The 23,584-nt window shown below is 38.3% G+C and overlaps 1 protein-coding gene across 1 annotated transcript in view; it reads left to right on the top strand.

Annotated features, from left to right (window-relative positions):
- Positions 1-1,182: 1,182 nt before the first annotated feature.
- The window catches only part of dnah2 (dynein, axonemal, heavy chain 2), a 74,188-nt gene continuing 51,786 nt past the window's right edge, over positions 1,183-23,584 (top strand). The window contains exons 1-29 of the mRNA XM_079371392.1: positions 1,183-1,221; positions 1,512-1,576; positions 1,697-1,861; positions 2,255-2,483; positions 3,611-3,721; positions 4,094-4,332; positions 4,718-4,909; positions 5,423-5,580; positions 6,355-6,442; positions 7,002-7,207; positions 8,498-8,627; positions 9,374-9,556; positions 10,276-10,490; positions 11,067-11,213; positions 11,400-11,556; positions 11,899-12,008; positions 12,576-12,705; positions 13,114-13,302; positions 13,592-13,736; positions 14,154-14,346; positions 14,942-15,142; positions 16,276-16,432; positions 18,073-18,247; positions 18,782-18,945; positions 19,141-19,302; positions 19,410-19,513; positions 20,470-20,626; positions 20,799-20,881; positions 22,130-22,310. Of these exons, the coding sequence (XP_079227518.1) occupies positions 1,544-1,576; positions 1,697-1,861; positions 2,255-2,483; positions 3,611-3,721; positions 4,094-4,332; positions 4,718-4,909; positions 5,423-5,580; positions 6,355-6,442; positions 7,002-7,207; positions 8,498-8,627; positions 9,374-9,556; positions 10,276-10,490; positions 11,067-11,213; positions 11,400-11,556; positions 11,899-12,008; positions 12,576-12,705; positions 13,114-13,302; positions 13,592-13,736; positions 14,154-14,346; positions 14,942-15,142; positions 16,276-16,432; positions 18,073-18,247; positions 18,782-18,945; positions 19,141-19,302; positions 19,410-19,513; positions 20,470-20,626; positions 20,799-20,881; positions 22,130-22,310 (4,404 nt within the window). The 5' untranslated portion in view covers positions 1,183-1,221; positions 1,512-1,543. The remainder of the gene's footprint in view (positions 1,222-1,511; positions 1,577-1,696; positions 1,862-2,254; positions 2,484-3,610; positions 3,722-4,093; positions 4,333-4,717; positions 4,910-5,422; positions 5,581-6,354; positions 6,443-7,001; positions 7,208-8,497; positions 8,628-9,373; positions 9,557-10,275; positions 10,491-11,066; positions 11,214-11,399; positions 11,557-11,898; positions 12,009-12,575; positions 12,706-13,113; positions 13,303-13,591; positions 13,737-14,153; positions 14,347-14,941; positions 15,143-16,275; positions 16,433-18,072; positions 18,248-18,781; positions 18,946-19,140; positions 19,303-19,409; positions 19,514-20,469; positions 20,627-20,798; positions 20,882-22,129; positions 22,311-23,584) is intronic.

Genomic DNA, 23,584 nt, shown 5'->3' with positions numbered 1-23,584 from the left:
AAGGAAAAGAAGTCATACTGTACAGTCATGCAACCATGAACAATGCATTTAGTAAAACCAGGAATTCCCATTGAGATGAGATAAATTTGTTCCCCCTCTTTTGTCCCCCCTTTATCCTGCAGACATTTAGGTCATTTTGCCACTAGATGGTGACCCACAACTGCTGTGATTTGATAAACCCTTGCTTGTAGGATTGTAGAAAAATATGCCCTACAGAGCAAAGTTTAAAGGACAAGGATTTTGAAATGTAATCCAATTTAATTCAAGACTTGTTATAATGAATATATAACATAGAAATGAAGGCCTCACTAATAGGTGTACATATAGAGAGACAGGTATTGTTAAGAAAACTCTCTTTTTACATTTAAATGTATTTTGGCATACTGTTTGTCATTCACATGTAGGATATGCAGTGTCTTAAATATTTCAAATGTTTGTTTTAATTCCATCCGTTTTTAAAAGTACGCCTACATGCACATTTATTATTGTTGATAGGTCAACCACTCTTTCATGGTTTCTGCCCAAATTGCCCCCTTTGATGTGTAAAATTCCATAGCTTGCATAGCTTCCTTACCTTGAGACACCACTGTGAGAGACCTAAATGTTTTAATGTGTTGTGTTGACTCAGGCCTACTTTGGTTACTTCTCTGCACTTGTACAACTTTTTGCTTGAAAAACAGCAATAAATGAATGACAGAAGAGTAGCCTACTACTGTAAAAAAGTAAAACGCATGAGTTTAATGTCGATTAAACAAGTCAATTGTATCAGTTAGTGAAGGATATTTTGGTCTGTATTAATTGAGCCCCTTTTCACGAGTTGTCTTTGGCTTTACTAATAAACTGAGCTTGCTTACCTATCAAACGTTTATAGTGGTAAACAAACCGGTATATTAATATAGACCTATCGACTTTAATACAGGTGAAACACCACTGCAAATAACGGTAAGATATTGACAGTGTGCACTAAGTTGTTTTCTTTCTTTCAATTATTTTTGAGAAGACGAAGTTCTTGCCCTATACCAGACAAACTACCGTATATCCCTAGCAACCAGTGCCCTCGGCCCTGCTAGCAACCATACGTTTCCATGGAAACATGTACACTCAGCCACAGGTTTGACTTCATGGGCAGTGAAGGAACATTTAAAAAGACCAGTAGCGATCACACGATGAAGTTTTGCGAAGGAAAGAAACACTTGAATACTCAGTTGTCAGTTTCAGCTTGTGAGTACTTTCGTACACGTTACATGAACGGTTGCTAGCTTGCTCAGGCTATATTTTGAAAGCTAGGCTTTCGTCAAGCGTTAACGTTAGCAAAGAAAGAAATCCATGACATAATCCCAAATTTTACTCCCAAATATTTAATGTATTAAGTTTTGGAGTTAAATAATGCATTCTAACAACCATCAGTCTGACACGAGTTTATTGAAAAATTGGATTTAAAGTGGTTTCTCAAAACGTCCAAATGTATGATGTATTGAATGTTGTTGTTGCTTACAAGATGTTACTTTCAGGAAAATACCACTGAAGTAAACCCTACAAAGAAATGGAAGACGAATACTGCAGGACCATTCGCCTGGTAAAGCAGAGTAATTGATTATAATCTGTAACTTTTACTCTAACCTTTATTTTAATTATCCCACTAAATGTATCTGTCTCCTTTTACAACCTCTTCTTTCATCTCTTCATCCAACTGAAGTTGTTTATCCGTTGTGTGGCTCTTCCTGGTGTAACGGAGGAGCTGTGGACAGAGGATGATGAGAGGGCTTTGGATCAATTCATTGTTGACAGCACAATCTCAATCATGGTGGTGTATCTGGACACTGACTCCAATCTGCGGGTAGAATACTCCATACCTGTACAGGTAAAGCTAACTTGACTTTCCACATTCAGCCATTAGTCTGAGAAAGTGAGCATGTGCTTGCCAGATTCCATCAGAGAAAGGTTGATAATATTTTATTTCCCGAAACAACAAGACGTGAAAGCCTTGTACATCAACACATGTACAGCATAAGTGATTAAACCTCTTCTCAGTAAAATGTGGAATAGGAAAGGTTTGTTTGACTGAGCACTCCAATACCCTGTTAATGTTTTAGAACTTGTTTGGGCTGGAGGAGTTGTTGACCTGTTATCGTACTAGTTGCCGTATTACATCATGGCGACATCTATTTACAACCTTTCCTGGTCTTTCAGGTCAGGGTTATTTAAACACCTGTATGAACGTACAGAGACTTTAAAATGTATTTTACATGGACAGGTGGTGGAGCAGCTGTCCTATTTTATCCGCAAACCAGGAGCCATAATCACAACAGAGACATTTGATGCAGCTGTACAGTTTGGCACGCTTCGAGAAGACCCCATCCAAAGACTGCTCAATGACATGATGTGTTTGCATGCACCACAAATTGCCCTCTCAACCTACAGCCAGAAGAGCATCAAAGACAACTATACCAACAACATGCACTGCTTCCTTGCCAGCCTTTTGGGTTTGTAATTTTAGAGAAAAGTGAGAGCTGCACAGTTTTCATCTACAAACTTTTGTCAAGGTGTTATCTTGGGCCTGCTATACTGCTACTCGGAAGTGGTTTCCTCTTTGTTATATGTCATAAAACAGTACAATCAAATTTTTATTTTATTTTTAAATGTAAGAATCCTTACTTTGTCCCGAACATCAAAATGCCCCATCTCATACAAATGGTTCTCTCTATATTATACAAAGAGAAACACTATTTTCTTGCAAGAAATCTTTATTCAAAGATTCTGTATGATGACGATTTTGGGTATGAGAAGAGTTCTGGTTTTTGTTTGGAGTCTAATTTAAATTATTCGCTAGCCTTAAACAGTCCATAAGAGATCAAAAGAGGCGTGATGCATCAGCTTTAACACAATCCTGGGTCATATTGACTATGTCTTACGACTATTAAGACCTTAAAACATTTTTATGAAAAGACATCATACAAGTTAAGCTAACAGTCTATTCTTAGATGTAGTTTCTTTACTCCAGCTCAAATTGTAGTTAAATGGTATTTTCTGAAAGCAGTCAGTCTGAATCACTAATTATGTTTTGAAAATGTCTGTGCTCCTGGAAAACGTCTTAAAGGTCCCATATTGTGAATTCTAGTTTTATATGCTCTTTAGTGTGTTTTCCAGGTGTCCTGTTAGCAGTAGCAATAGCGGCATAAGCAATAGCCCCCCCTTGTTGAAAAATTGTGACATCACAAGACAAAGATGTCACTGATCCAAGCCCATTGACTCATTGGAGCAAGCACACGCTCCCCTCGGACTGACTGTAGCATTCCCAATATGGAAAAAATGGCGGGACATATCCGAGAACAAAGCCAAATGACTGACCTTGTTTTGAATCTGAGCATTAGAAACACAGGCAGATGAGAGAGCACATGAAAACAGACACTTTCTTCTATCATTACTTTGAACAGTTAACTAAACAATCCTGTACAGAACACAAATTATATAATACATTGTAGATGGAGGTGCCAACATACAGGTTGGACTCTATGATGCTGGTTCACTCAGATGATATCCCTTATTTCTAAATATTACAGAGCTGCATGGATTTTCAATTTCTATTTTAATGTTATTTGTTTTTGTGCAGATGATATGTATAAGAAGATGGGCAGCACGGTGCTGTATATCCCAATGGAAGCTCTACAGTTCAGCCCTGAGGAGGCGAGAAAGGACAAGAAGCTGGTACAAAGAATGGAGAGTAAGTCTGATCTGTCTCTGTGGGGTCCATTGTACCTGTACCTGTTCAAGGCATCATATGTATGTCCCTGTGACTTCTTGCCTCCAGTATGCATGTCACAGGCGTAACAGGGGGATGAAGTTATTGGATATATTATTTGTGTGTGTGGAACTCCCAATGTTTATTTATACAATATGCTTCAACAACACACCAATATTAAGACATTACATCATCAACATGAAAGTACAAGATGTAATGATGGCAGAGATGTATTACAGCACTGCCTGCTAATAATCAACAAACCTTTGCTTCATTTATTCTTCAGTTTTTAAGCGTTCTTCTTCTTTGCCTTTCCTCCGTTCTTTCCACTTAGTTGTTAATCATGTTTTTTAGGTGTTGTGATCCACTGGACAGATCAGATCAAGGACCTTCTGAATGATGAAGAAGTAATGGAGATGGGGGACACCTGTGGCCCACTGCAGGAGATAGCATTCTGGAAGAGCCGCTCTGCCAAGCTTCTGGACATCAGCCTGCAGCTGAAAAAGCCAGAGGTCAAACACATCCAGAGGATCCTGCAGCTCTCAAAGTCCATCTATGAACAGCGCTTTATCAAACTGGCCAAAGAGATCCAGGTATTTACAGTCTTCCAAATCTACAGTCTAAACTGACGTATATCTCCAGTAAGGTGTAACTAAGGTGTAATATGATTGCAATAAAATATAATGTAAGATAATGTTAAGTAAGATAAGATAACTTTACAGAGCATTTGTTTGCAAAATACTGTAATTCTGTGTGACCAAATATGCATCTACACTGATGGAGGAAGTGAATGTAAAATACTTAAAGACTGCAGTGCTGCTCTATGACCCAATGGCTTCCTATGCAGAAAGTTGGAAAACAATCATATGAGCCTGTGTGTTAGCATAACTGAAGCATCTGAGAAGATCTGTGATAAAAATAACCGTAATGATAGTTATTACTTTTTTCATCCATCAACTGTGTGTGTGTTATCTCCAGGATTGCTCTTTGCAAGCAAAATCCAACCTGACCTACCTGTCCATACTGAAGGAGCCCTTTGAAGAGCTTGCCAAGCTCAAGCCTAACCAAGTTGCTCCAAACCTGTGTCACATTGTCAGTCTCATTCGTATCATCTGGGTAAACTCCACCCACTACAACACTAATGAGAGGATCACCGGCCTCTTCCGCAAGGTACCTGCATTTTCTTTCATCAGAGTATTTACAATTTTTCTTTTAAAAGCCTCTTTCTATTAATCAATTTGTTTGTATCCATCACTGACCATTGAGTGTACACACAATTAGAAACTCAAAAGGTCCACTCATCAAATTTCCAATCTGTCCAGGGTCCGGAACAGTGACGTGTAATTCCAAAATTAAAACTAAGAACAAAAAAAAGGCATTGCTAACTAACTTCCTGCATAGGAAAAAAGCGCTCATGGCCATAATGAGTTGCCATAGTGATGTTAAATAAAAGTTGACAGGAGTTGATATTTTAAGTTGGATATTTGTCTCAGTTCGTATTTCATTGAGTACTCCTGCTGTAGGGTTTCAGTCTGTTATTGTTTTTGAAGCTACAGACCGATTCTTCAAATAATAAAGCATACATGTATACAAATCATATAGATACCATATATGTAATGAGTCAGAGTGTCTCTGTTATTGCTTATTGTATTTGACATGTTTTGGTTTTCTGCTGTGTTGCAGATGAGTAATGAGGTCATCAGCCTGTGCTTTAAAAGCATCTCTCTGGACAGGATCTTTAAAGGTTTTGTGTTATCCAGCAAAAAAAACCTTAATGACTGTATCCAGTGCTTCCTGTCCTGGAAGGAAATTTACCAGAATGCATCAAATGTTTACAACAAGTATGAGAAATCTCCCCCCTCCCCCCAAAAATAAGCTTTTATTTGTAGTTTTTCACAGAAAGGTTTTTTTGAGTTTCATCAGTCACCATGACTTCTTGAGAATTCAAATTTAGTAATGTTGCAAAAAACGTATGTTTTTGTTCTTTTATAACAGTTAATGTTAAAGGCAGGAAAAAATAGGTAAAATTTTACACTTTTTAAGATTTTGTTTCAAATTGTCTTTAGGTCCTGACAGAAATGAATAACCTGTGCTCTGAAAAAGAAACAAAGAAAATCCGTCATCCGTAGTGGATAAACTCATAAAAACATTGACCAGTGTCTGCACTCGGTTCAAGTTTTATGAACCAATCAAGCCTCCCTCTCTCCCTATTCCTTCTCTACTCCATGCATGCAAGAGACTGCACTCAAAACATGAGCTGAAATCTGCTTCTGGACCAATGGTGCTAGGGCATGTAAGCGAGGGGGACTTTTGAGGGAGCACAGAGGGGAAGGGGTGGGTGAAGACGGAGCACGGAATGACGGAATGCTACTTTTAAAATCATGCTATTTTTTCAAAATTACCTACCCTGTCTTTAATATTAACTTCATGTAATTATTAGTAGAAATAACTGATTAACTCTGAATATATACTGATTAACTCTGAATATATCACAGCTCTTATATATTTAAAAGTTGTGATGTAGTTGGTTTTCAGACTTCCTTTTGAATCTACACAGTTTGTTCACGGACTCTCTGTCCTCCTTCTGCTCATGCTGTCTTTTGTTTTGACATAAGATGTTCCCCGAAAGGCTGGATATTGGACCAAGCCAGCATCTTTGTGGTGGTTGATGCTTTTGTTCAGAGGTTCAAAGACCTTCTTGAGGTAATCTTCACTCAATCACACAAACATTAAAGGTCACATATTATGCTCCTCATCAACGAGTTGAAATACGTTTCGGAGAGCACGGACTTTTTCTCGTAAGATAGGCCAGGGACACATATGATATCTTCAGGTTTACCTTGCAGAGTTTTAGGAACAAAATGGAGGCCACATTGTGCTTACAATGGTTTATAAACACGGATCTCACCCTATCACAGCTACTTCCTTTATCTGATATTTCAACCTTATTACATGTAGCTATGCTTCTTAATTAGGCTGCATTTCCCTCATTGGTTTTTCAAAGTTATTGTGTCAAATATAACGTTTTAGTGGTATTGATTTGTTTCATCCTCATTGTGATATGAACACAGTCCCAGTGTAAGATGTATCTGTCGGTGGTTGTCTTTTTCCCTCTTCGTATCAACTTCATATTTCTACATAATTTTTAGCTTTTTTTCTCCACTGTAGTTAAGTTTCGTTTTGTGAAAATCATCCCATATAGATCTAGGAGATAGGACCTCACTAAATCCTTTTCTTGCATGACTGTACACTTTTTTTGTAGGTATGTGACTGCCAGCATCAGTTTGCCCGGTGGGAGGATGGTCAGCAGAGGCCCATGCCATGCTTTAGTGGAGGACAAGGACCAGAGTTCACCCGGTCCCTCCTGGAGCTAGAAAGCATCTTCCACCGTGGCCTGCAGAACCTGGGCTCTGTCATTGAGAGCATCTTTGATGTCGAGAACACCATTTGGTTCAGAGAATTCAACAGGTATGTGTGTCTCTTTAACCTGCCCGATTACCAAAAAAATATGCATATAAATTGAAGTATAGAGGACAATTCAAAGGTATTTCTTTGTTTTTGTGACTGTAAAAAACAAATGAGGGAACAAGGGGCAGTCTAATTCCCTGAGCATATGTTGAGAGGATTCCTTACTTGAGATGGAACGCTAATAGCGCAAAGACGTGCTCTGGTGCTGTTTTCACATTGATAAGATATTTTCAATACATTTAGTTGATATTTAGTTTAGAACACAATTTTCATAAAAACCATCACTTGGCACCTCTCGAATAAAAAGCAAATTATTAGTGCCTTTAGAGAGTTGGTGCTAATAAATAATGGAAGTTGTCTGTGAATACAGTCCAAATATTTGATTTACTTTATGGTTCTTATAATGGCATAATACTTAGGTTCAGGTGTCAGGAGGTAAATAATGGCACATACAGGCACAGTCTTGTGACATGTGAAATCGTCTGTGGCTGCAAGTCAGTTGGAAGTGAAGAGTTATTTTATCTGGACAGCCTCCTTTACGGACAATAAACCGCCTTTTCGCATTTGAACATCACAATAAACTGCAAAAGAGCCGGATCCAGTCCCCTACCAGCTTTTAACTATAAATGATTCAGCTGAGTGTGGCTTTGCAGCGACAGTAGAGGTGATCGCAGCATTTCTTCACAATCATCCTGGAAAGAATAACTATGTTGCCTGAGCCAAAAATGTGATTCGGACTTAAAGCATTTCCTGGTGTGAAATGGAGCCATAATCTGCCAGTGAAAGTATTCACCAACCTGTCCTGGAATTCTATTGGATCTTACATGCTTTGCAAGTCTTTCTGCTCCTCTCTTGATGTCACGAAAAAGGTTGTATATATTTGAAAGATGCGGTTTAGCCAAACTCCTTCCCTCTAACGTTTCAACTACGGGACGAGTGGCTGAGTTCAGCAAAGGGTTAATCTCCACAAAGCAGACGGAAGGTTGCACTATCTCTGTTTATGTTGATCTCTTGATCCATCCATCCATCCTCCTGTTTATTCTTATAGCTGCAATATCTCCTGGAGGAAATGCATTTGATTTGGCACGGACATCTACTTGGACTAATATTTTCCAACTAATAATTTCCACCTGCACAAAAAAAGCCCTTCAAGTGTGCGTTTGATTTTGTGTTTCTGCTCCAATGCTTCAGCTCGTGTATTTATGAACTGCTCATAATGCAAGTGTTGTTGTATTTGATGTTAAATGTGTGTTTGTGTTTTTTTGTATATGTTTCTGTTTGGAATCACAGGTTTCGTGCAGTAGTAAAGGATCTGGAAATGATGATGCAGAACCTGATCACTTCGATTTTTAAGACAGTAAACACAGTGGAGGAAGGAGTTCGCCTGCTACACAGTTTTAGGCCAATGTCTACTCGAGAGGTGACACTCTCACACACAGACAAGTGCTTACAAAACAAATTTCTCCTTTTTAATTTCTGTTCCTAGCCCAGGGTGCTTTATTGCCTCTGTCTCCCACTCAAGCTTGGCAGGTTCCACGCATTATTCAAATGTTAGCCTCCTCTACATGAAGTGTAGCATGGTTTTCTCTCAGATTGATCTAAGTCTAAGACCTTCTCTTTTTAGAATGCAGAGTAGTACGAGGCAATGCTCACATTTTTTTCTGTTGTGATTTATTTTGATTTTTTGATTTTTTTTTGTTGTTGTTGGCAGTATTAATAGAGAGACAGGAAATGGAGTGAGGAAGGAATGACGTGCTATGAAGTGTGGGGGTTTTAATGTAATCAGTTCCTCTGCAGCAACACATTCTGTGTACGTGGGTTTCAGGCTCAACCTTTTAGCTGTCCATTTTCCCATATTCCATTTTTTTTGTTTTTCATTTTGTTGCTTGTGCTTAATGTTTGTTTCATGTTCTGCTAAATCTCCAATTTATTGTACTGGAAATGTAGCTGGATTGGTTATTGTTTGTCTGACTTGTGGTCTCTGCTTTTAGTTTAAACTTCTTTTAAAATAAGGTATCAAGAGGTCTTTCAGAATCCAGTGTGTTTCTTGTGGAATTCATTTCCAAGTAAATGGCATCCTTTCTTTCTTTCTTTCTTTCTTTCTTTCTTTCTTTCTTTCTTTCTTTCTTTCTTTTGTCCGTCTTTTTAATTTTCTTTCATTCTCAGGCTATAAGACGCACCACAGAAGAGAAGGCCGAGGAAGTGTACAATGTCTTCTCCAAGGAGCTTAAAATGGTCACAAAGGAGTTGAACCAGACGACAAGAGTTTGCCCTGACCATGTACCTCTGATATCAGGAAAGGCCCACTGGTTGAGGGCCCTCAGACATCGCCTAGACAAACCCATGGAGGTGAGACAGCTTGTGCTTGCTACCACGAGCCAATAGACTTGGATCAGTGACATCATCGCAATATGATATCACACTTCAATTTTGACGGAGGGGGGCTAGGGACCAAGCGTTTCATGCAGCTCCTGCTACTGCTACTGCTAACAGCAGGACGTAGGAGAAGCAGTGTTTCCACTGACTTCGAATTTTTGCACATAGATGTGACTAAACATGTACAAGACACCTGGAAAACACACTAAAGAGCATATAAAATAAGAAAAAGCTAAATACGTTTATTTATTGAATCTCTTTGTGCACAAGCAGGGTGAAAGCAAAACACCTGTAACAAAATCTTTACATATTAAGTTTGCAATAATTTAAATGTGGGCATTTGTAAGCCCCTTTTACATTGCTTATTCAAGATGGGACTGATACCCATCCTTAATGTAAATCTCATACAAGTATAATGGTTGTAAGAGGCGAAACAGAAACAGGCGTCACTGTATACATCCGTAGATGGAACTGCATTGTGTGAGTGTTTGTTTTTGCTGTGCCTCTTCAGCAACACTATACTGTAACTATGTGTCCGTAGGACACTAATATTATGACCTTTAGAGGTTCCCTGTAGACGTGAAAAAGTGATGAGTCCCAATGTAAATAGGACTGTTGTGCATTATCATTAATGAACCCCTGTCTGAAGCTCTTTCTTGACTTTCATTCTGCTCACTGTCTTTCCCTTTCAGTTGTTTCAAAAGGCCCATTTTGTGCCTGAATCATATAGCCGCAAGCAGCTCATTTTCTCCAACGGCCAAATGGTGCAGGTTTTGGATGAGTTGGTGAGGAAGAATTTTATCATGTGGAGCCAGAAGCTGGACGGTCAGTACATCAAGAGGCTTGAAGAGCCGCTCATGGTGCGCCGCAAGGAGAAGACCACCAAGCTGGACATCAATTTTGACAGGTGAACACACAAACAACACTTCTGCATCCGCAGCAAAATCAACATTATAATAAACAAGGCAGAGTCGGTAATTTTCAAAAACTCTGCGCTCCCTCAAAAGCCCCGCCCCTCACTTACATGCCCTAGCACCATTGGTCCAGAAGCAGATTTCAGCTCATGTTTTGAGTGCGGGCTCGTGCATGCATGGAGAAGAGAATGAGTTCGAATTGGTTCATAAAACTTGAACCAAGTGTAGACATTGGTTGAAGTTTTAACGAGTTTATAGCTGCTGCAGGTGACAGATTTTTTTCGTTTCTTTTTCAGAGTACATGAATTGTTAATTACTGTCAGCACTTGGAGGAAATGACCTACCCTGCCTTTAACTGTCATTTGTTTATGAAACCCATACTTTGTGTATCTCTCTGAATCTTTGCTCACACTGTAGTTATAGATACAAAAACATAAGTCGTTTTAGTGCAGCATACAATCATGTGAAACCAAAGCTAATCAACACAAAGTATACTAAATAGAAGACACACTGTAGCATGAACAGTACATGTGCTCATTACATATTTGTTCTTTGCGTTTCTTTTGCAGAAGTCTATTGAACATGCTTTCTGAGATCCAGTACTGGGATCGACTGAAGTTTGAGATCCCACAGAGTGTATCTGACATTTGTCAGGACAAAGAGGTCTTCAGAGCCCTGAGAGAGGGAACGCTTCTGTTGATCAGAGACTATAACAGGTTGAACACACTCACAAACACTGACATTCAATAAACCTTGTTTGTACTAGGGATGGGTACGAAAACTCGAGAACTGTGTGTGTGTGTGTGTGTGTGTGTGTGTGTGTGTGTGTGTGTGTGTGTGTGTGTGTGTGTGTGTGTGTGTGTGTGTGTGTGTGTGTGTGTGTGTGTGTGTGTGTGTATCAGGATCATTGGAATGCTGTCTCCTGAAGAGCAGGGTCTGTTTCGGGAGCGGATTCGCTTCTTGGATAAGAAGATTCAGCCGGGGTTGTCAAGGCTCCTGTGGTTGTCAAAGGGAGCTTCAAACATCTTCATCCGAGAGTGTCTTGTATACATTGAAAAGGTTTGTACATTAGTTCAGCACATACTGATAGAGGCAGGTATACAGTTGTGCTCATACTGAATCAACTTTCTCCGTGTTGGCAGCGGCAAACCAAAGATTATGGGAGGGTATAAAGGGAGTGATGTGGGGATTAAATCCTCTATCTGACTGAACATATGTGATTGTTAAAAGAACTTTATTTTACTGTAGAACATACTCACCACAGCAGGAGATGGATGAATGAGGGGATTTTTATTTGGGTTTATCAGAGGATTGGATCAAGGTTGCTGAAGAGCCCTCAACTGATCTTGAATCTACAGTATTCCTGGTCCAGTAAGAAATCGTCATCTCATTTCTCCACAGGTCCAGTTGATAGTCAATGAATACAAAGTATCCAATCTATCAATTTCCAAACTCTGTCGCCAGATGAGTGAAGCACTACTGATTAAACTTGTTGGAAAGACTGTGTACAGGTAAGTAGAGATATCTGTTAAGGACTTCTTCCCGATGGCAATAGATTGCAACTATGTGACAGTTAATACACAGGAGGTTAAAAGAGTACACTATATTGTGATTACATTTTTTTGATGGCATCTTTTCCAATGAGTTGAACTAATTCAAGAATGGAATTTGTCTAAAAAGAAAACAATTCTCTCTTCAGTCTTGTTATTTCTACACAATGGGAGTCAAGACTGACCAACACTGTCATAAAAGTAAAACCCTGTAAAAGGCTGCTTGTCCTCTCAATCTGAACTGATTGTATTCAGTCTAATCAAACTTAATTGGACACAAACATGTGTGGACTTTACAATTGCAGTTATTGTTAGCCATGCAACTTGTTCACATTGAAGTGTGCAACCCTTTCAGCAATTAAACATGTTAAAAACCTTATTTGCTACTAATATAATCAAATCACAATACTTGGGAGCCATGCAAAATATTGCAGTATCAACTTTTCCCCCCACCACTACTCTTAAGCAATGGCCACAAGTGAATAGCTCGACTTTTGTTTGTTGTTTGCAACCTGTTCTTTTGTTCAGGAACCAGGAGTTTGAAGATGACCAGAAAGCTTACCGGCAAAGCCAACTCCAAATACTGCGCTCAGCACACCAGGATATTGTTGATACCATGAACCACATTCACAGCACCTTCTCTGGTGATGGACCTGAGGTCTGTACTTTGTATACTTGGCATACATTCACTACTGGAAGCATTCCATCTGAAGTGTTCTTGTATTTAACTGTAACCTGAAATGTAGTAATGGTGTTATTTAAGAAGTGTGATAAATGGTAAGTGTGCAAGGTTGAAGCAGGAGCTTAGAGTTTTAAAACCCTAAAGTTTGGGATTTTTTCAGTTGAGTTGTAAAGCACTTGAAAAATGCTTAATTTTGCAAGTTACAAGTTAGATGTGGAAAAAAGTTTCAGACTGACAAGATTTAGTTGAGTACATTGAAACCACTTGATAACTGCTAATGTTTCCCTCTTAAAAAGTAATTACTGCCTTTTCACCTGCAACTGTAAACTGGTCAACAATCGAGTTTTATTTAAAATGTGTAAACTTTGGTGCTTTTTGTGTAAGGTCCAAGAATACTGGGTTCACTACACAGAAAAGGTGGACAACATGGTTGAGGAAGCCCTAAGGAGCAACATCAAGCAGTCGATGAAGAAGCTATCCAGGGCCATCAATGGAGAAGGCAAAACATCACCCAATCCGTTGTTCAAAGTCCTAGTGGTACTACTCCAGACAACCTCTGAATCTCCACCAAAGGTAACAGCCATCCTCTTTCACCAATTCTGTCACAGGATTTTGATTCATTATGGTGGCAGTAGTTGGTCTGTCAGGACCTGGGACAAAGTTCCCAGTGTGGACAAAATGTGTAAATTGGGACTGGTGGAGGAGTAAAATATCACCCTTTACTTTTATTTCTCTTGCCATAAACTACTGTAGTATAACTAACAGTGTTCATACTTTCTTTATCACCTATCATCCATCATTTTATTTTGCTGTGAGATCAAACAGTCAACTATGTGTGCTGGGTTCTTCTGTTTCCTAACAGATTGAGTTCTCCCCAACACCAGGAAAACTTTCTCAACTGGTGAACATTTTGCCTCAGCTCATACACACAACCTCAGGATTCAAACGTTTGCCTGAACTTCTCTCTGGGAAAAAGTCAGAGGGGAATCCCATTTATATCAACTTGGGTAAGAACTTTTTTTTCTCATATTTAATTTGCCTTTTGCCATCTATACAATATGTAGAATGTTATGACAGTGTTTACATTAAAATATCCAATGTTATGTAGCAGAGAGAACTCCCGTGATTCCCTACAAGCCTCGACTCCATATTTTGATATTGTTTGAGATTCATATTGTATCTTTAACTTTCTATCTTTGGTTAGTTTTTGCTCATCTAACATTTTTTCATTTTTTGTATCAAAGGCAGTGTCCTCATATACCACATATACATCTGGCTTGTTTTTATTGGGTGATGAGCTCTGATCTATGAATGATACCCTTGTACATAATATGATAACACAACCACACTGCGGTGTCTTTATGTGACATTCACTCCATGCTTCTACACTTGTTGCTGTTTTCAAACTGGTCCTCTATGTTCAGAACAAGATGAGGAGATTCAGAAGATTCAGGCAGCTGTTTCCACGGGGATGACCACAAATTTGAGCCACCTGCAAGCCTATCTGAAGACCTGGGACAAATACAGGGACATCTGGCAAACCAACAAGGACTCTGTAATACGACGCTACCAGAGACAAAACCCAGGAGTCACTGCTTTTGATGCAGATATACAAAGGTACTGTGCTAAGAAAACTCAATCTGCTAAAACCTCACCAAACCTGATTTAATTTTTTACAAAAAAAGTTTGGCAAAGAAGAATAGGACCAAACCAACTCATGCTAACTTTTGTTTAGGTCCCACAAGTTGGTCTGGGAGGCGTTTTTATTGGATCACAAATTTTAGGCTGGAAAGAAAGGAATGCTTTAAAGTCAATGAAGCGTTTCATGGAGTGAATGAACGTTTTTTTATAAACTTTGTTCTGTCATGTTTTATACCATCTGTGTCACTGTTTTGCATTAAATTAATCTTAAAAATAATAGAATTTTGGGTTGTGAGTTAAATGAGTTGGTAGTAAGAATAGACCAGTTAAGAACCAGTGTGCTGGAGTCAGTTACCTTCTTTTTTCGTTTACCATGACAGCTTATTCACCAGTCTCTTTATTGTAACCAGCAGCGACTTGGATTAAAATCTCTGTACGCCATTACCTACATTTTAATTGTTGCCATTTGCCAAATACGCATTATTGTCAGTAGGTAGTCTTTAATATATCCTGCTTAACATTTAGCATGCTGTAATCTCTTTCATGTTTCCATTATCTTGTTCAACCTCAGATACACAGAAGAGGCCAACAGCATTGAACAAGAAAAGACAGTATTGGCAATCCGGTTTATCACGCTGGACTGTTCACCACTCAAGTCCTCTTTGATACAGCACTGCAGCGAGTGGCAAACCAAGTTCACTCAGCTGCTCAGCCACATGGCAAGCAACCGCCTTAAAGATCTTCATGACTCTTTGCAAGACAGTGCTAACAGGTGGGGAGTAAATGAAAATATTTTATTTTGTGTGATATATTGTGTGTTTATTACAAGCAAAACAGAGAAAAAGAAATGTCTGAAGAAAGGTCTCAGACTCAAACTCAGTGTGTCAACATTTATTTACATTTGTTTTTTACCCCAGTTTATTTGATTGTCTTCTTGTATTTTATTTGTCATCATATGTTGATCATTTTACGTTCCAGTGGATTTAACTTTTAATAGACTTACTGTATAGAGCTGGTTTTTCCAAGCTGGAAAAACCTTTTCCGAGCTGGCTCATTTCCACTTTTTAACTGAATACAAATTATTTTAAAAAGTTTCCTTATTAAGTCATGATTATAAGATAAAATATAAAAATTATCAGATAAAAAAAATTACTTTTAAGCTAACAATTCATAATTTTTCGATAAAATGTCAACATTATAAGATTAAAAATCATATTTATCAGATAAACATAATTACATAATTAGAGATAAAAAGTCGAAATTAAGAAACAAAAAGTCATTATTATGAGGTAAAGTGAAGTAATGATGAGATCAAATGTCAAAACTATGAGTTACGATCCACTGGTATTAAACTGCATCCCCTCACTGGGATGTTAATTATATGCAATCCTAAACAAGGTAGCTCTTTCTGGTAAATGTTAGATGCAAGATGAATAGTTATATCTTTTTACTTGGTCGTCTCTTGAACTTTACACATAATAACATTACTGCGTACATAGCATTGATGTTACCGCTTAAATGTCAATTTTACACACAATTATTTTGCAGGCTAACATTGACGGAACTTAATGTGTTTACACTCGCTGCTCACCCTAAAATTTTTGACATTTTGGGGAGTTTTGTGCATGTGTGAAACACCAAAGTTGTTTTGTGTGTAGTGGACAGGAAGTATTTCAACATAATCTTTCAGTTAAAAGATGACTCAGGAACCATATATTGTCCAGCATTCACCCAAACCATGATTTACCTTCTCATTGCTTGCCTTTCAAAGTACTTACTATTAGTGCTCATGGCATTTGAATCAAACATGAGCATAGCTGGGAAGAATTTACAAACTATTGAATAATTAAAGATGTATAATACTTTCCCTCACGTTATGTGACTTTTGATTGTTTGTGTTTCTAGGCTGTCACAACCACCCCAAACATTGGAGGAGCTTGAGGAGAGCCTGAAGCTCTTAGAGACCCTAAAGAGCAATTTGTCAAAAACTGAGGCTCAAATTCCTCTTATTCATGATCAGTTTGCTATTCTGGACAAATATGAGGTCCTTGTGGAGCTGCCTGTAAGTACCCCGCTCATCAACAAACAAATATACAGTAAGAAAGTCTTTGCCATGTAATCACAATGATCGCAGTATATTTCAGACCAGGAGATTAAACCTTTCACCATTAGCATTATTTCTACCCTTAATTAAAATAAATCACCCAAATCAACTTGAATTGAAATCATGGAAATTGAAACAGGATTGGCAATTCTGTTTTTCTGTCTAAAAAAGGAACAAAAAAACCCCACTTAAATAATAAACCTAAAGGGTATTTTGAATAATTACCTTATAAAAGTCCTGTGAAACCAAATCCTATTGACCTATTCAATTGGACTTTATGGAATAATCTTTTAGACTAAACATTCAAAATATTCAACATCCATTAGAAACAAAGACATAAAGAAACATAAAGACTGTCATCAAATTCAAAATATCCTCATATTCTAATAAACACCTCCTAACAATCAGTGAACCTCTCTGAAATAAAGAAATAAACAATAATGCAAATAAAGAAAAGATTGTAATGAACACCATGTACACAAAGTAACGCTTACTCTCCAATTGCTCTCTGATTTCCAAAACTAAACGCAGTTTTAAAAGTAAAGTGAAATGCATATACAAATAAATCATTTTAAATCAACATGACTTTTAAGAACAAGGCGGTGAAACATGGACTAAATTAACCTCATTGTGTATGTTGTAAAATAATCCCACTGTCTATGATTTGGTGTGAGCCATGACTGGCTCGTCAACTTACTTATAAAAGCTGTTTAAGTGAGGGACTATAGAGAAGAAGAACTACTGTAAAATCCGGTGTATAAAACACACTTTTAATGCATATTTTTCATCTTAACATGACGCGATTAAAAAAATCATCCCCATCCATTGTGTAGTGAAGGCCGGCTGCGCCACTTTTTAACATCTTTTCTTCTTCACGAGGTTATAATCCTGCAGTTACAGAAAACAGAGGCATACTATTCTGTAAATAAACCTTGCTCTTATGATTAAAATAGTTCTATATTTAAGTTAAAAAGTGACCAGTGGATTCTGACAGAGAGCTTGGTGTCTAGTTGTGCAAACTCCCACAAGTGAAAATAAACGAAAGTCTCTGTGCTACATATTTCACGGTAAAAAGCCTTCCTTTTTCGTTTATTTTGGTGTCCTGAGCTGTATTTATCAGGTGGGTTTCGCTGGAAACACTCTGGTCACATATCTTACAGGAGTATGGTTTCTCTCCAGTGTGCACCCTCACACTGGAAAAACTCAAAGAGCAACAGGGATGCTCAGAAACTGAAGACAGTTTTAACTTTTTTTTCTCTCTGAGAAACTTTTAAAACAAGGCGTGTCTTATATAGCAGTGGGACTTATTTTACAGATTTTACGATACTGTATTCACTGCTTATGTGAATGTCGTGTCATGCACTGTAAAGCTATGAGCAAACTAAAGAGCGCTACCATTAGCCTGCTAACACAACAATGTAGCTCCAGACAAGGACAATTTTGTCCGCTACTTGCACTTTACATTTAGTGCTTAAATTATGCTCTGTTCCAATTTGATAACTCCTTTTAGAAAATGTGAGGGGAGAGGGGTTGGACAAGTGTCACTGTAAGAGAGTGGAGGATTAAGTACTTTTAACTCTCTCTTGGATGACCCACAGGTGCAGAATATGCGCGAGGTGCTGAATGAAGAGTGGGTGTGGTTCCAGCAGGTGTTGATTGAGAGTGATATCTCACTGCAAAAGCACAAGGAGAAGTTCAAGAACAGCTTGATCCTCTCCTCTGAGGAGCTAAAAAAGAAAGTCCAGACAATGGTGCAGGACTTCGAGAGCACAGGTCTCGATCTCTCTGTTTAAACTCATTTCACACCCTCATTTAATGAAGTGTCACATTTCCATGGTTCCATCTCTATACCTTTCACTTACTTTCTAAGTGTGTTATCTGTCCCTACTCACCCTTCACTGATTTATTCCTCTCTCTAACAAAGAGCTTTTTTTTAGATTTTTTCTTCCACTCAATATTTCCTATGCAGCTACTTCTTAAGCTGAAAGGTAGAAGACATATTATAACTTCTGTCCTGTTGTATCAGTATCCTTAATTCCTTTTTTCTTCTTTTTGTACTTCCTCTCTTCTTCCCCATGGTTTTAGGGTGCTTGTATCTTTGTACAAAGATAGTCTTTCCCTTGTTTCTCCACCTTCTTATTAGTTTATTACAAGGGAGGCCTCTCAGTATGTGTAAAGTTGTCTGTATTATTCCACAAAGATACAGTAGATCTTTACAATGTGCTTTTGTTTGTTGACACATGTTTATGTTTTCGTGATTGTAGTGTGTTTGTTTCTCCCTTTATTTTTTTGCTTGAACACGCTTAGGTCCGTTCGACAGCTCGCTTAGCACTGAGATGGCCTTAAATCAAATAGCTAAGCATCATAGCGAACTGGAGGTTCTAAAACAGGAAGAAACCACCATCCTTCATGGGCTGAGCGTCTTTAAGATAGAACAGTCCCACAACAAAGGCATCCGCACACTGGAAAAGGTCTGAAACAGCACTATGCTTATAAGATTCTGATAAACTCACTGTTGGAAAACTGATAGGACATAAGAGAAAGATAAAAAAGTGTAACAAGGGTTTCTAGCTGAATGCCCATCGAGGATGCTGCTTTGGCTTTCCATTATTTTTTATGTAACGAGATGAAACTAAATATTGTGCACACCTGCATATTTTGTACAGGACATAGACCACCTGCAGCAGGTCTGGGAGATAACAAGGGAATGGAATGTCATGTGGAACAAATGGAAGGTTGGTCAGTTTACTACGCTGCGTACGGAAAGCATGGAGAGCATAGCACAGGACATGTTTAAAAAACTCCATCAGCTGCAAAGAGAACTAAAGGTCAGTTTTTTACCACACACTTTGTTGATTGTCTATGATGAGAATCTTCTAAATTACACTTGCTTGTAATGGATCTTATAATGGATCTTATAATGGTCTCTTTGCAGGATAAAGAGTGGAATATAGTCCATTTCTCAAAGAGCAAGATTGAGCAGTTCAAGCGGATAATGCCTCTCATATCTGATCTGAGAAACCCAGCCATGAGAGATAGGTAATGACTTAAAACAGAGTATTAGCATGCATTCAAAATAAACAATAATTTGACAGTTGTAAATACTGAATATTTTAAGGTATAATTTTATGGCAAATTTTAGATTCAAATATGTAATTTAAAAATGAACTAAACCCATGTTATATCTTTTTTTCTTGAGTTATTACATTACCTCAAATATTTCCAACAGCTATCAAAGCCAGAGAAATCCGTAATTTTATAGTTGTGTCATTGGTGGCCGCCATAACATACACAAAATATTTATTGTTACCAAGGAAATACCTGGAGGTTACGTCAAAGACCGCTGCCTAAGCTAGTGGGAGCTGCTACTGAAAGCTGCTGTAGCCTATGTGCTGCTGTGATATAAATGTAATGTAAATAATACTCCGACACATCGTCTATAAACATTCTGTCTTTAACAAGTCCGTTTCGCCTGTTCATATTGACTACAGTCAACATGGAGTTTGTTTTCGCCAGGGGGTCACTGGGGTAATAGCAGAGATAATCACTCCCATGATTCTCCGCCAGCCTCGATATCATCTTCTGTTACTGTTTAGATTGAGAGCCCCCTGGCAGGGGATTTTAAAACTGTTGTCTTGCAACAGCTACCACCTATTAGACAAGACAGGAATTCTTGTTTCCGATCATCATTTACCATTTTACACACAGTATCACTGTATTTGTGTACAAAACACGGTGGAGTTTTAATGTAGTTTAGCTGTGTCGGATAAAAATATTAAAAAATGAATGACACAATGCCGATGAAGCTGCTGATCTATAGGTTTCTTATGTAGTAGTGTAGTAGTGTTTTTGTAAAATGTTTGTTAATGACGTACAGGTCATAGCCCAAAGTTTCCTGGTACATGCTAGCATTTACTCCACCTTTTTCTTTGTCAGCTGACCAGTTGACTGAACCTGAGGTCAAGTTGACTTTCATTTCAATATCACTTTTCTAGGCACTGGAAGCAGATATGTGAAGAGCTGCAGTCCACTTTTGACCAGAACAGTGCTGAATTTACCCTGGAGAAGATGATATCGCTGGGCCTTGACAAGTATGCTGAAAAGATCTGTGATATTTCCGGAGCTGCGAGCAAGGAACTCTCCATAGAGCAGGTCCGATCCCTTTCTGTGGTTTACACTGATCCTTTGTGGATATTTAGCATTAGTGTGAAAACGTGGAGTAAACTCACTTTGTGACGTCAGAGGACTAGAAAAACATTATACAAGTCCATGTCTACTTATTTCTACTTCTCATTTCCTATCTTTTTGTTTTCCATATTTTCAGAGTCTGAATGACATTGTTACGACTTGGAAGGATACACTGCTTGACATAACACCTTACAAAGATGAAGGCCACTACCGGCTGAGGTGAGATTCAAGCCATTAAGGCCTTGGTAGGGATAAAAGTTGTAAATGTAAGCACAGCTTTAAACCAATCCGTATGATTTTACTTACTGTCTGCCTTTCAGTAAGACTTCCTGCAGTTTGTTTACTGTCAGATCACGGAGAAATGGCTGCTGTCACAACTGTTTCAAACAAAATAAAATAAATTCAAATACATAGAGAGGGGAGAACATTAGAGAAATGGTAAGATTGCAATTCAACAAAGAAAGAAAGAAAAGATGATTGAAAGGTGAAGAAGATTTTATTTGTTCGACGTGACCAAACACTTGTATTTTTTGCTAGAAATAGAAAAGAATGAATGACTTCTAGTTTACATTTATGAATCCCGAAAACTAGTGCTTGGAGTATTTTTAGCTACAACAAATGATAAATATTATATTCATTATTATATGTTCAAATGAGCTATGCAACTTCTTTCTTTGTTTAGTTACCCATCTTCAAATTATAGTATGAATCATAAATAAATCAATAAAGTCTGTTTAAATAGCCCAGAAACATCTGTCCTTCTGGAATGATAAAAAACGATAACAAACAAAGTACAAACTGCCAGCAGGGTGAATTAAAACCTTGGGACATGTTCATAAAAAAAGTAACATCAGAATATACTTACAGAGATATGATTCATTTTTGAAATGATACAACAAACAAAAATGGTTCACAGTGTATTGATAGTTTAAAGGCAGAATGTTCAACATTTTACCCACAAATAGAACAGAAATGAAGTTTATCCTCTGTAAATGTCTCTCTGAGTTATGTGAGTGAGAAGTGTGCTGTAATTGTGTTGGAGCCATGTTTACAGGATGGCCTTACATATATAAAGCTGTTTTAGCCAAGGACTAGAATAAAGATAGTCTACTCTTATGTGTATTATGAAGCTATGAGTTAATCAAAGTGTGCTAACATTAGCCTGCTAACACAACAATGCAGGCCACAGACAGTTGCTGCTCGAGCAAAAGAGAGTGTTGTCCGCCTTATGTGCTTAATAGTGTATTCTAATTAACAATTCTTTTGTGAAGGGAAAGGGGTTGAAGGTGTGCCACTGGCGAAGAGCGGAGGTGTCACCCAACAGTAGTTTGTTTTGTGTTTAATGCTGGTGCTCAAGGGTGACATCTACTGGTTCACATTCTTCTTTTCCCTTTTTAAAGTGTAAACTTTGAAATGCATTTTTAAGCAAACAACAGCAAGCCTGATCCTCCGCCCTGTCTCCTCTAGAGGAACTGAAGAGGTTTTCCAGGCCCTGGAGGACAATCAGGTTATACTGTCTACCATGAAGGCTTCTCGGTTTGTCAAAGCCTTTGAGCAGGAGGTGGACCGCTGGGAACGGCAACTATCACAGATCTTGGAAGTCATAGAGATGATCCTCATCGTACAACGTCAATGGATTTATCTGGAGGTACAGAAAAATTATTGCAGTGAAAAGATTTGTCTTTATACACCGTCATACTGTAGGGAAACATGTTTTTTTTATCTGTTGTTACCTTTTGTTATGAGAAAGTTTGACCTCACTTTACATAATTAAGTTACTGTTGGAACTCCAACACGGTAATGTCATAGATTCAATGTACGACAATTTGAGTGGAATACACAATGAGTCTGATACACAAAGAATGAATTGCTGCTGCTTATAGCTCAGAAAGTTGTGCATCATGAGTTCTGCTCTGCCTTAATGATATGCAGGCGTAAACTTGTGACATGGCCACTACTGTGAGGGAGGTCCCTTTGTGTGTGTGTATCATGTTATCTCCCTGCCTGAAGCCTGGATGGGTGACCTAATTAGCCAGGGATACACAGGTGTATAAGGGGGCGGGCAGAGGTGAACAAAGGAAGAGGGGGAAACGTTTGTAGGGAATTTTTTTGTTTCGTGTGAGCAGTGGACTGTGTGGCAGGAGAGAGAGGTTTTGTTTTCCAGATGAGGATTATGGAGAACTTTTTTGGAAGGTGCAGTGTTTCCTTCTGGACATGGTTTTTTGGAGCTTGGGTTTTGGAGGACCGTATTACACAAAAAGACACCTGATTCTCTCGGTTTAAGAAAGGAAGTAGGCTGCCAGACCGGTGAGTGCCAACCAAATGGACATTTTCCTTTCCTTTCAGTTTCCTTTTTTTTTTTTTTTTGTGGAGGATACTTTTTTTCTCTTCTGGATCTGTTTCCACGGACTTGGACATTTCTTATGCACATTAAAGGGGGAAATTTTTTCTTTGGCAAGGACAATTGAATGGGTTTGGTTTTTTTCTTGTTAAAGATGGTGATCAAGCCTGCATTTAATTTCCTCCAGTGATTTATTTTGATTTATTTTGAGCAATTAAGGTCATAACCCAGTGGCATTATTGAGACACAGTAGGCTTTGAATAAGATAAATAACTTTGACCTTAAAAATATTAAGTGGATTGTTATAAACTTGTCCAAAAAGGTTGTCCTGCTCCATGCAGTTTGCTAGTGTTTTACATCTGGACGTGGAGATAAGCTGTCTGCACCTTTACGCCGAGATGAGCTTTCATGCTGAATGAGCTGCTTTGTCCACATAAAGATTTTGTGTTGTGTCTGAAAGAGCGTGTAGTCACACCTTTGAAACAAAATTATGGATTGTTAATCAGGCAGAAGTGGAGGAAAGTCTTTGAATTTGGACCAGGTTGTGTTGAATAAAGATATTCAGAGGAAGGTTGGCAGAC

Source organism: Symphodus melops (assembly GCF_947650265.1).
Source record: "Symphodus melops genome assembly, chromosome: 20".
Classification (NCBI taxonomy): Eukaryota; Metazoa; Chordata; class Actinopteri; order Labriformes; family Labridae; genus Symphodus; species Symphodus melops.
This window is presented reverse-complemented; position numbering and strand designations above follow the sequence as displayed.